A 12,736-nucleotide genomic window follows, 5' to 3' on the forward strand; every position below is an offset into this window, starting at 1 on the left:
CTGGCCTTTTCCCCCTAGATTTATTCCGATCTCTTTTGCGCAAGGAGCGTGCTACTACACAGGTAGAAGACGCAGAGGGGAGTAAGGAAGGAGAGAAGGATGGGGTTAAGGATGGAGCTGTAGAGCGGGCTGCAGCGAAGAAACCTTGGGGCCCGGTCTTTTCTGAACCCGAGGCTGTTAAGGAGGAGATCTCTGCTCCTCAGCTCTTCCTGGAGATGGTGAAGAAACAATGGGAGAAGCTCACTGCTTTCCCAAACCCTGGCAGTAATGATAGATATAATAATATAATATAATATAATATAATATAATAATATAATAAATATAATATAATATAATAATATAATAAATATAATAAATATAATATAATAAATATAATATAATAAATATAATATAATATAATATAATAATATAATATAATATAATATAATATAATATAATATAATATAATATAATATAATATAATATAATATAATATAATATAATATAATATAATTAATATAATATAATATAATAATATAATAAATATAATATAATATAATATAATATAATTAATACAATATAATACAATATTGAGCCAGATTTTTCCCAGGCCTCACAGCTACCCACTGTGGACCCACCGGTGTTTGCTTTGGCATCTCCTGCTTCTCCAGTGGCCAATAATGTGGCTGACAACCTTAAAGTGGATGACAGGAAGGCGGAGATGACGCTGAGGAAGACGTTCCAATCTGCCTCCTGGGCCATCAAGGCAGCAGCATCGGCTTCGTTCTTCAACCGCATGGCTATCTTGTGGATGGAGATGATCCAGGAACGCATCCCCCCTGAAGATGTACGGCTGCACCAGGACCTAAACAAGCTAGTGGCGGTGGCGCAGTTCTCGGCTGATGCCACGTTGAATGCCATGAAGTTTGCTTCCAGGGCTATGGCGTCATCCGTTGCCTCTTGTCATCTTCTTTGGCCCCAGGGGTGGCAGACGGATAACAAGTCAAAGTGACAGCTGGCGTTTGCTGACTACATGGGTGGCTCCCTCTTCAGGGGCACCCTTGACCTGCTCCTCGTGGAGGACAAGAATAAGAAAAAAGTCCTGCCCACCTTGGCGAAGAAGGCAGAGCAAAAGTCTACTCCGTTCTACCACAAGCCCGCATACTGATCCCAGGAACAGGAAGCTCAGCAGAGCGGGTACTCTTTCCCCAGGTCAGAGAGGCAGCCTGAGCGCAGTTACAATAGGGACAGATCTCACTTCCAACATCAGAGTAATTGACCCTTTTGAGGGGGAGGTGGTCGCCCTTACCGCCGGGCAAATAGGTCGGGCCCGACCCCACCCATTGGTGGTCGCCTGGCTCTCTTCTCTGAGGCCTGGCCGGAAATGTTCTCGGATGCCTGGGTGATCAGCACAGTCACTCATGGTCTTCGTTTCCCTTCCCCCAAATTTCTTTTGTTCTTTTCCCCTGGCCTAACGAATAGAGAAACTCAGGTTGATGTGTCAGGCTATTAAGCATCTGTTTGACATCACTGCAGTGGAACCAGTTCCTTGAGGGTTCTATCTGAACCTGTTCCTTGTGCCCAAGTCTTCAGGGGGCTGGAGAGCTATCCTCGACTTGAAGCTGTTGAACCAATATTTGGTCTACCGCAAATTCAAGATGGCCTTCCTTAAGTCCATTTTGGCAGATGTTCGGGAGGGGGATTACATGGCATCTATAGATATTACGGAGGCTTATCTCCATATCCCCGGATCCTAGGCGCTTCCTGCAGTTCTCCTACCTGGAGCGCCATTACCAATAGAGCCCTGCCATTTGGGTTGTCTTCTGCACCGAGGTCCTTCACCAAGGTGCTGGCGGTAGTGGCGGCGTACCTAAGGGCATTTCCCATTAGGCTACATTACTACCTGGATGACATCCCCGAGTCAGACGAGGGCAGACTTTTTGCAGGTTATAGACACTCTACAACGATTAGGTTTTTCTGTTCAAAAACTCTGTTTTTGAAAAGAGTTCTCTCTCCCCATTCACTAGGATATTCCATTATAGATTCCTGTTCAGGAAAGGTTTTCATCTCCCCGGACCACAGGTCCAGTTTGGTTGAAATGATTAAGCAGGTCCGCAGGGACCTTTATGTTGCCATAGCCCTTCTCTCCAGCTTGTTGGGGAAGCTCATATCCTGCATCGAGGTAGTGCCGTGGGTGCGGTTGCACGCCAGGACCTTGCAGTGGCGACTTCTACCGTTCCAGAGAGCCAACTGGCTGGCCAAGGTCGAGGCCACCCCTCAGGTACTGATCTCTCTCAAGCGGTGGCTGTCTCCAGCCTTGTTCCAGGGTTGTGACTTCAGGGTCCCGGAGTGCCTCGTCCTAACCACGGACACCAGTCTGTTCAGCTGGGGAGCGACCCTGGGGTCTCAGTTGGCACAGAGTCGGTGGTCATGGCAGGAGATCTGACACAATATCAACTGGTTGGAGCTCTGGGCAATACATCCAGCGCTGCGACACTTTCGGATCTCCGTTGAAGGCCGTCACATCCTGGTTCTCACTGACAATGTGGCGGCCAAGGCCCACCTCAACCGGCAGGGTGGCACACATTCCAAGGCACTGCACACTGAGGGGATGAGACACCTGCGGTCGATCCGGGCGGAGCACATCACGGGGGTTGACAACCATCAGGCCGACTGGTTAAGTCGAGAGACGGTGGACAACGGAGAGTGGAGCCTCTCCTCAGAGCTGTTTCAGATCATCTGCCAGAGGTTCAGGCGACCGGTAGTGGAGCTCTTCGCCAATCCGGCCAACGCACAGCTTCCCCGGTTCTTTTCTTGGTTCCCGACTCGGGGAATGGAGGGGATCGACGCACTTCGCACAAGGTGGCCAGACAGGCTTCTCCTCCCCTCTCCATCATTCCCAGGGTCGTTCAGAAGCTAGTGAGGGAGCAGGCAGAGCTGTTCCTAGTGGCACCACATTGGCCATGGAGGGCCTGGTTTGCAGATCTCGTGACCCTGTCGGTCCAGCCTCCATGGCAGATTCTGTAAGGGGTGGTAGAGCTGCACCAGGGGAGGCTAGTTCACCCGGAACCACTAGCTGGCTGCAACTAGCTGGCTGCAACTAGCTGTGTGGAGATTGAGCGGGAGCAACTGAGAGAGGCTCACCTGTCATTACCCGTGATTAGGACCATAGAAGCCTCACGCAGACAATCCACCACAAGAATCTATGCACCTGGGCTTCCTTCGTGGCCTGGTGCCAGGCCTCTGTTCCACAGGTCATGGACTGTCCAAGATGGGCTGGATAAGGGGCTTTCCCTGGGCACCGTGCGTAGGCAGCTTGGTGTCCTTGCTACAGTTCTCCAAGGCGAGAACTCCGTTTCCCTCACCCAATTACCCATTGTTAAGAGGTTTCTTTGGGAGATCTCCAAATTGCACCCTCCAGTGGTCCATAGGTTCCCCACATAGATTCTCCCTACTGTGTTGCGGGCTCTCATGGCTGAACCCTTTGAGCTGTTGAGGGCAGTTAGCCTGAAACTCCTAACTCTTAAAGTGGTGTTTTTAGTGGCTATCACTTCGGTTAGAGGAGTGTCAGAGTTGGGGCACTTTCCTCCAGGGAGGATTTGTGCGTGTTCCACAGCAACAGGGTTGTTGAGGTTAGATCCGGGTTTTATGCTGAAAGTAAATTCTATTTTCCATCATTCCCAGGAGGTTGTACTTCTGGATTTTTGTCTGAATCCGGTTAGGGAATGTGAACAACAGTGGCACTGGTTGGATGTCCGATGGGCCTTGCATATATTTTTGAAGTGGACAGCCTCCTTCCAGAGGTCGGAGGCACTATTCTTATCCTTCCAACCTTTTTCGCTGGGTAAGAGAGTTACGTCTTCCATCATTAGTCGGTGGATCCGCTTGGCCATTGCCCTGGCGTACGAGTCCCAGAAGTTGTCTATGCCGGCTGGTATTATGGCACATTCGATGAGGAGCGCTACCACCTCGGCAGCTTGGGCCTCCCAGGCTCCGGTAGACGACATTTGCAGAGTGGCAACGTGGGCTTCACCATCGCCATTTATTCAGCATTACAGGTTAGATGCGTTCGCATCAGCTGATGCGGCGTTGGGGCATAGGGTGCTAGAGCAGTCTTTGCAGATCTGCCCATGGGACTTAGTTTTGGTAGGTCCTCTACTGGAGCCTCCTGTCCCTTGCTCCGGAAAATGGCAGTTGGTCTTACCTGAACTGCTATTTTCGGAGTTGGGACGGGAGGCTCCAGTTCCCACCCTAGGTTAGTTAGTCTAGCTGCTGTGGAGGGAGTTCTCCTTCGTGCCTTGTTTTCAAGTCTTGGGGGAGTCGATGAAACTGGAAGTCAAGGGTGGAGCACAGAGGCGTGGCTTCAACTTCATCCCAGTCTCATGGCCAATTGGGCGTGTTAATACCTCTACTGGAGCCTCCTGTCCCAACTCTGAAAATAGCAGTTCAGATAAGATCAACTGCCAATCCTTCCCCTGCCAGGCCCACCAAACCATGCCCACAGAACCGGTAGTAAAAAAATGTGCATTTCACCACTGTGAAAGGTATACTTATCTCTTGATCTCCCATATCTTCCAGGATATTGATATCTCAAGATATTCATAAATAAATAAATATTAAATCTAGATTAATAAAACTGGCGGCCTGAACATCTTCCTTTCTGCCATTTAATTAGGATTGAGCCATTAGTTTTCTTCACTGGTAGGTGAAACAGAATGGAAGAGAAAGAATTTCAGGGAATTCAGTTACTATTCTAAACCTGTCCTAATTTACACTTTATGAAGTCAGCAACCCTCAGTGGCTGTGCTTGTGAGACATGATAAAAATAGGCTGTGGGAGCAGCACTTATATCAACATTCAGTCTGAAGCATGGTAGGGAAGCACATTAATGTGTTGTAAAGAAGAACCCTAAAGTGTAGAGTTGACTCTATGAAAGTAATAAGTCTTTCTCATGTTTGTCTTTGCACAGTTTGCTCAGCAATTTGAAATGGACAAGGGATTAGTAACCAGTTCAGCTACTTCAGTAAAGGACTAATATAGCACTTATAGCATTGTTACTTTCTGGACCAATTTCAGTTTCTGGACACTCAAATGAGTAAACTGCAGTAATCCAATATTAAAGTTACTGTCTATGGTTTATCAGCTCAAGTTAACCAAAAAAATGCTATTTAGGTAAGTGTCAGTGTCAAATTTAGGTGGAACACCAGTCAAAGAACTTGATTCTTAGCGTAAAGAGTCAAGGTCATCTTCAAAATTTCAAACTTCAGCTTATAGAATCAGTAATAGTAGATTTTGCCTCATTTGAATTCAGTTTCAGTTTTTTCTTCGACATCCAGGTCCCCTGCAGCCTAAAGATATAGGGAGCGCACAAATTGAGTCCCAAAGCAAGAATATTGCAACAACATATTTTGTTACTTCTCAGAAATAATGTTTTAGAGACGAAAAATAAACTGTTCAGGACAAAGCAGCTGAAGTAAGTCAAATGTTGCCTTTCAATTGTTTTCTCATTTGAAACATTTATTAGGTATGGAGATTTGTATTAACAAACATACCTGGCATTATGTTTACTATTAAATAATCAAGTGGGTAAGATAGATATTTATATTGATACAATATAAAATACAGAATAATTCTGACTTGGCATGTCTTTTTCCTTCAATATTTGTAACTCAACATTTTATGAGCTTCAAGATTCACAACTAAGTACTTATTTTAAAGCAAATAAACCATTCTCTTAGTTCTATTATCTATTCATAACTCTTTTAACTTTTTAATCAAATTAGTTCCTAATCAACAAACTAGAACTGGAATAGCTTGACACAGGTTATTGGATAAAATCTGATACGCATCAGATCATCTGGACATTTTTATTGAAGCATGCTGGGATGTAGATAAAAGGACAGGAAAAATAATTCCTGAAACACTTTATTTTAGTGTCACTAAATCTGAGCAAGGAATTTATTATTATTAATCAGTATAATATCATCTAGAATTAAAAAGCTACCTAAGCACATTCAGAAAGTTATGAAAAAAGCAAATTGCATGTGTATTTTTTATTTAAAGTGCTGGTCTCAACAGATACTTCAAAAAAAATCGATTAAACTACAGTTCTTGAACTGTATTTTAATTTCTCATCATTGAAAGGAGACAGAATAAGCAAGGAGCGAAAGGAGACAGGAATAAAAAAGAATTTACTTTTCTTCCAACTACTTAAAGCTAAATTGCATTTTTTAAGCCTTTGTCTTTATGAAAAGGATTCACATACTGTATTATAATTTCAGATTGTATGCTTCAGTTACAAAATACAGTAATTCTCCCTTTTTTCTTCTCATCAAAATATTAATTCCTTATTTTGTTTCTGATACTACTTTCATTTAGTAGTTTATTTATCATTTTCAAGTTAGTAGTCTGGTAAGAATGTATGTTATGGAGAAGTGGCTTTGAGTAAGATTTGGGATTTAACATAGTATTTCATTTTATAATCCATATTAAATAGAGGAAACTAATACTTTGCATTTGGAGATGATTAAGTATAGAAAAAGGAAGATCATTCTCCTGAAATGGTTCCACGTGTAAAACACAATATTTTGCATCTGTGAAATGGGAAAATGCAGATGCATAAAACAGGATTAATGACTTGTAATTAAGAATTATATAAATCAAGTGAAACGTTTTGATTTTTGTTGTAGAATATCAATTTTGCTTAATAAATTTGCTTATAGATTTCAGTTTGTCTCATGCATTTCCAGATTCCACATCCTTAACATAGCACAGTACAGTTTCAAATGCAGAAATTCAGCGGTTTCACATAAATCAATTTTATTACCTAATATATGCTTTGTTTTTCTTTTTTGAAAATTTAGTGGTTCTTTAAACAAAGTTTTCTTGAATTGAGATACAGTATTTTGGCAAGCAAAAAAACCTGTTTTTTGTAAGGGTCATTTTCCTAACCTGTCCTATGCTAAAATACATTTATCAAGGAATTAGATGACTTAACTTTGTTCCTTATAGACCACCATAAGGAAAAAAATACATCTCTTGCATAAGTTGTAAGAAAGATCAAAATGTTTACTTTTACCATTATTAACGTAAAATACTAAGGCTTGTGAAGGCTCAACATTTTTTTAAAAAAAAAACAAAACATTTGAAGATTTATTTCTTAGCATGAAAGTTTTCAAGCACCATGATCTCTTAAGCAGGGAACTCTAGTTTTGTCACATTTTAGATTCTAGCCACATTTAAGCACATGACCCATATGATATGTAAAGTTTATGAGCATTATGAAATGAATTGTATTTCATACATTTTTTTAAGTGGCCATTTTTTTTAAACTTTCAGAACCACGACCATTCATGTATAGCGTGTAGGATCATCTATCGATCAGATGAACATCATCCTCCAATTTTGCCTCCAAAGGCGGATTTGACTATTGGATTACATGGGGAATGGGTGAGCCAGCGCTGTGAAGTACGTCCTGAAGTGCTCTTTCTTACTAGACATTTCGTTTTCCATGACAACAATAATACCTGGGAAGGTCACTACTATCATTACTCTGATCCAATATGCAAGCATCCCACCTTCACTATTTATGCAAAAGGCCGTTACAGCAGGGGAGTACATTCAACCAAAGTGATGGGAGGAACAGAATTTGTCTTTAAAGGTAAGATTCTATTCTCTTCAGGTTTAGATTCTTTCATTCTGGGTGAGATAGTGATGTAATAAAGTTACTGAAAGAGATGGAATTTGAGGCATGTGTTTCTTCCGCTTGGTTGTGGGTAATAATTTTAAACCTGATAAGGGGCTTAGTACAACCAATTTTGTTGTATTTAAGTACAATGACAATAAAATTATACTTACACCAGTGGTTTTTGTTTTTCTCTTGTTTTAGGTCAAAAAATATCAGGTTACACTGCTTCTGTTTGCCCATTTGTATTATTGTAATTTAGTTAACAGTCTTGGAGGGTGGGCAAGTAAAGGCAGTTAATCAAGGAAAATTAAAATATGCACATTATTAAAGAGAACAGATAGCAAGAGCATGCATCTTCTAGGTAAGGAGGAGATAAGTAGGAAGGAAATACTGGTTTAAGGCTGTTTTCCCAATCTCCTGCCTTCAGCTTTATTGTGTTTATACCTGCTAAAACTGTGTTTTTCTGTTGGTTGGGGAATTCTGGAATATATCCTAAAGTGGCTGAGGCTGAGAAACATTGTGTTAAGAGTTTTCAGGCAGAACTGTAAGCCCAATATATTTGAAGGGCACTGAATTAGAGAAGGCTGGCATAATAGATATTTGGAAGTAACTTTCATGCGTCTGCGTAAGAGTTTAATACAGCTCTTAGTTTGGTTGAGCAAAGTTTAGCTCCTTGATTTCAGACTGTGTACAGGTAAAATATCCTTTTCCAGGGCAGCCATACAATTCTGAGAAAGGCAAAATTGACTTCAGGCATTTCCAGCAGGTGCTGTCTAAAGCTTAAGCATGCACTTGAAAGTCCTCTTCCCTTTGTTCCCCCACCATATTGGTTGATATGTTGGCTTTGGGCCAGGCAAACACATTATAACACTCACTCTACAGAGCCGATTAACAGCCTTTACTTTGTCTTTTTTTAAAATCAAGTGACATGACAAAATTTAAAATGTACCTTTTGCAAGTTAATTATAGAATAGCCTCCCTTGCTAAATGGTCAGTTAACTGGTCACAAGGGCTGACTGAGATTATTGCCATAAAACTAAACTTTAAAAATGAAATTACATCTGTATTGGTAATGGCAAAGAATGTTTTGTTGGCATTTTAGTTTTATATATGATGCTGACATCAGAATTGAAATGGAAGCAATGTCTGTCTGCTTGAGAATTCTTTTGAGGGAGACTATTCAGTTCAGTTCTAAGACAAAACTAAAATAATTTAAATTACATTTAGTCATTCTTCTCAGAATCAAAATAACTTGGCTCATATAAATTAAGTTTATTTTTCCACAACAGTGGTATTATACATTATCTTTACTCGGGAAACTATGCTAGATGAATGCTCAAAAGAGGATAATGGCTGCCATTCTATCTGATGCTTACTTCCCATTTGGTTACAATTTTTAAAAGAAATTTAGTTGAAGTTTTCCATTATTCGCTCTCCACAATATTTCCCTAGATACCAGTTTATACGTTTGACTGGCCAAGAACATTAAGAAACAAAAAAAGTTATCTTCAATTATCGTACCAAGAAATCAATTGTTCAAATGGAGCATTTTCTTTTTTTAAATGGCATAGTTATGTGCAAACCCTGAGTTATGGTAGTTTGTTGAATACATTTAGAAACATTTGTGTTGTTTTACAAATGAGTAAATCACTTGATCTTAACTGATCCAAAAATAAGTCAAAAATTGTAAATATATTGACTAATGAGTAGATATATTCTACAGGGTACATGCATTTTATGGTTAATTCTAAAATTGTGAAAGGTAATGAATTTGTTGAATTACATTTCTGTTTTTAAAAAAAGTAGAATTACACCATATGAATACATTAATGTCTACATACTGATTATTTGTAAGTAATGGCAGAAGGAAAATAAATTTATTTCACCTTGCTCTTCTTGCCAGCAAGTGAGATGAAATTATAGGATTTCTGCATTTCATATGCACAATTGTTACAAATCAAACTGCAAATTACATTTATCTCATTTTTGAAATAATCTTTTTTCCTGGTGCTATTTTGTCCTAATAAAAGAAGCCATAAGGCTTTGTTCTTGATCTAATTTTGCAAGAAATAACCTGCATTTCCCCCATAAAATATTCTTGTAACAATTTCTCCTAAAAGCTTATCTATTTATATATTTCAATCAGCTCCCTCCATTTAAATCAAATGTAACCCCCATAAGAAAGTTTCAGGTGTGCAATCTACTTAGAGAGGACATTCACAAAACCTTGGCGGTATTAAGCAACGCAATTATGTATTTGTAAACTGTGCATGCTACAATCCTAAAAAGTGCATTGTTGAAATACTTGTTCATGAATAAAACCCATTCAAAACTGCCAGCTCATTGCTTTTCTGGCTTCACAATATCCACACATATCGGATGTAAGATAATGACCTCTGGGAACATCTGGATTCAGCAGAGCACAGCTACAACAAAATTACTAGAGTGTTTCAGGGACATCATTTAATATTCACAGATCAGTAGGCAACTGTGATTTTCATGATTAATAATGCAAACACAGTTATGCCATTTGTTTGCATCTTAGAAACTAGAGTACTAATCCAGTACTGTCACAAACAGAAACTAATTCTTTGGAGCATTTTTTGATTTTTCTCCACAGCATATTTTTCACGCATACACTCAGTAGCTACAATGTGAAAATACTTTGAGGGACATAATGAAGATGGAGCTAAAAGGAATGCTATCTTTACCTGCATGAAATGCATTCTGTCCCCACTGCATCAGTTTTTCAGCAGTTATTCAGGAAGGGCAATAATACACTTTTCTACATGGTTGGAATTGTCCTGTTGTGGAAGCACTGCCATCAATCAGATCAACTGTTTGTTCTTAGTCAAGCTTCTGCATTCATTACCCTGACTAGAATAATGAAAGAAATACAGAGGAGAAACAAACAATAATGTCCAGACATAAAGATGGAGAGATGACATTTTAGTTCCCTTCAAAGCATCATTTTAAGGCTATTTCTAAAGACTGAGCATATATTGTGAATATCGTTATATTATTCAATACTCTGCTTAATACCTAAAAATTACAAGTAACGTATTTGCAATAGTGGTGAATATCTGTGTACTTTGCTTTTATCATTTTAACTTGGTACATACGAATGCTTATGCAAGATGTAATGGACAGCAATTTAGGCACCTTTAAATATTAGCCATATTGATAAAGGGTACAACTGTTAATCATGAATTCTAATGTAATCTCCTAGTTTAAAAAGTGGTATCTAAAAACCAATTGCTTAAAAGGAAATAAAATGTGGAATAGTTGTTGACTTTTTGAAAGGATCTTGGAAATAGAATGCCGGAGGTGAGCAAGAGTTGGAATACCTTTGAAGCAAATTAACTTTAGGCCTATTACAGTTACATTGATTTTAATGTATAAAAGCACAATTTAAAGGGAAACTATAATTTAAATGTAAGGATTTTGATGATGTTCACAAAATAGCATCAATTCAGGACTGGACTATTAATTGCTATACTTCAAAATATAATGAGCAATTTCTTCTCTTTTCAGTAAATCATATGAAAGTTACTCCCATGGATATAGCTACAGCCTCTCTCCTGAATGTTTTCAATGGAAATGAATGTGGCGCAGAAGGATCCTGGCAAGTTGGGGTGCAGCAAGATGTGACTCATACAAATGGATGTATTGCTTTGGGAATCCGTCTGCCTCACACAGAATACGAAATCTTCAAAATGGAGCAGGATGCCAGGGGGAGATACTTGCTATATAATGGCCAGAGGCCTAGTGATGGATCCAGCCCAGACAGACCAGAAAAAAGAGCAACCTCCTACCAAATGCCCTTAATCCAGTGTACATCAGCAGCCCCAAGAATAGAAGGAACATTAGAAGAAAACATTCTAGGGTGGTATAATAATGGAGCATCAGCAAGTAATTCCTGTGTATTTATGCTAGCCACAATAGTGGCTATTTATATTGTGCCTCACTTGGACCTTCTCAGCTAGAACATTTTGAAATTTCTCAGATCAGGGCAATATAGGAATTGGGATCCATGAGAATGGCAAAGGGCATTTTTAAGACAAGAATAATAATTTTCTTGATGCACTTGAATGCCTAAGAACTTTCATTATTTTCTCATGCTTTCCTGTATTTGAATCATGAACAGCACTCATTTCTTTGAGCTTCATCCAGTCTGATCTACGGTTTGACATGACTGCACAATAGTAATTGCACTTTAAGACTGCAGTTTCTTTATTTCATGCTAAAAGCTGTTACAACTAACCCGAACGTATTCTGCAAACTTTCATCCATCAGCTTTGCTGTTGCAGTCCATTGAATTAAAGAATATTTTTTTTCACTGAATTTAATTATCAGATATTATACTTTTATAGTGCCAATACTAGAAAACTGCATCTTTCTTAAGCTACAATGTACATATGTATATACAAAAAATTCAAACCATGGATGTATCTAAATATACTTTTATAGATTTTACATATGAAATGCTTAGAATAAAATAACTGAATGAGAAATATAAAATCTTCAAAAATTGAAAATGTAGATTTTGTGAAATTAAATTCAATGATGCAGAATAACACATGACACGTTTTATATTGTTGCTCAATATATGATAATTTAATGATTTTCTGATTTCCAATAACTTGTAATTAAAATTATAATGTAAAATGGGGGAGCAAAGGTTACAAGACTTCTCGGTTAACAGCCAAAATATTTTTAAAATATATTTCCATGAAAGAAATGTCATATTCATTGCACGTACCTTGAATCTCATTTTATTAAAGTGGGAAATTAATTAAAACAGGGCTAATTCTAATAAATGTCATTCTTTACAAGGAAACTTTTAAAACTAAGAATACTAAAATAGTAATGAAACAGAGCATATGGATAAACTAAACACCATTATATCATAAAATATAACAGATAACTCTCTTATATCTTATAAAAAAGAGTGCAGTATATAGATTATGATTTAGCCATTTTGTAACTTCCTTAATTTTAGAAGTCTAATTGGAAATAAACATGCAAGAAAAAGTTAAGGTAAAGCTTTTCCTTTGAAATTAAAAACTT

General features: G+C 38.8%; 1 protein-coding gene across 1 annotated transcript in view; it reads left to right on the forward strand.

The window, feature by feature from the left end:
* Positions 1 to 12,204, forward strand: part of APCDD1 (APC down-regulated 1) — a 29,101-nt gene extending 16,897 nt beyond the window's left edge. The window contains exons 4-5 of the mRNA XM_081950136.1: positions 7,318 to 7,639; positions 11,201 to 12,204. Of these exons, the coding sequence (XP_081806262.1) occupies positions 7,318 to 7,639; positions 11,201 to 11,652 (774 nt within the window). The 3' untranslated portion in view covers positions 11,653 to 12,204. The remainder of the gene's footprint in view (positions 1 to 7,317; positions 7,640 to 11,200) is intronic.
* The last annotated feature ends 532 nt before the right edge of the window (positions 12,205 to 12,736 follow it).

Source organism: Natrix helvetica (genome assembly GCF_964273705.1).
Source record: "Natrix helvetica genome assembly, chromosome: 4".
In the NCBI taxonomy this organism is placed as follows: Eukaryota; Metazoa; Chordata; class Lepidosauria; order Squamata; family Natricidae; genus Natrix; species Natrix helvetica.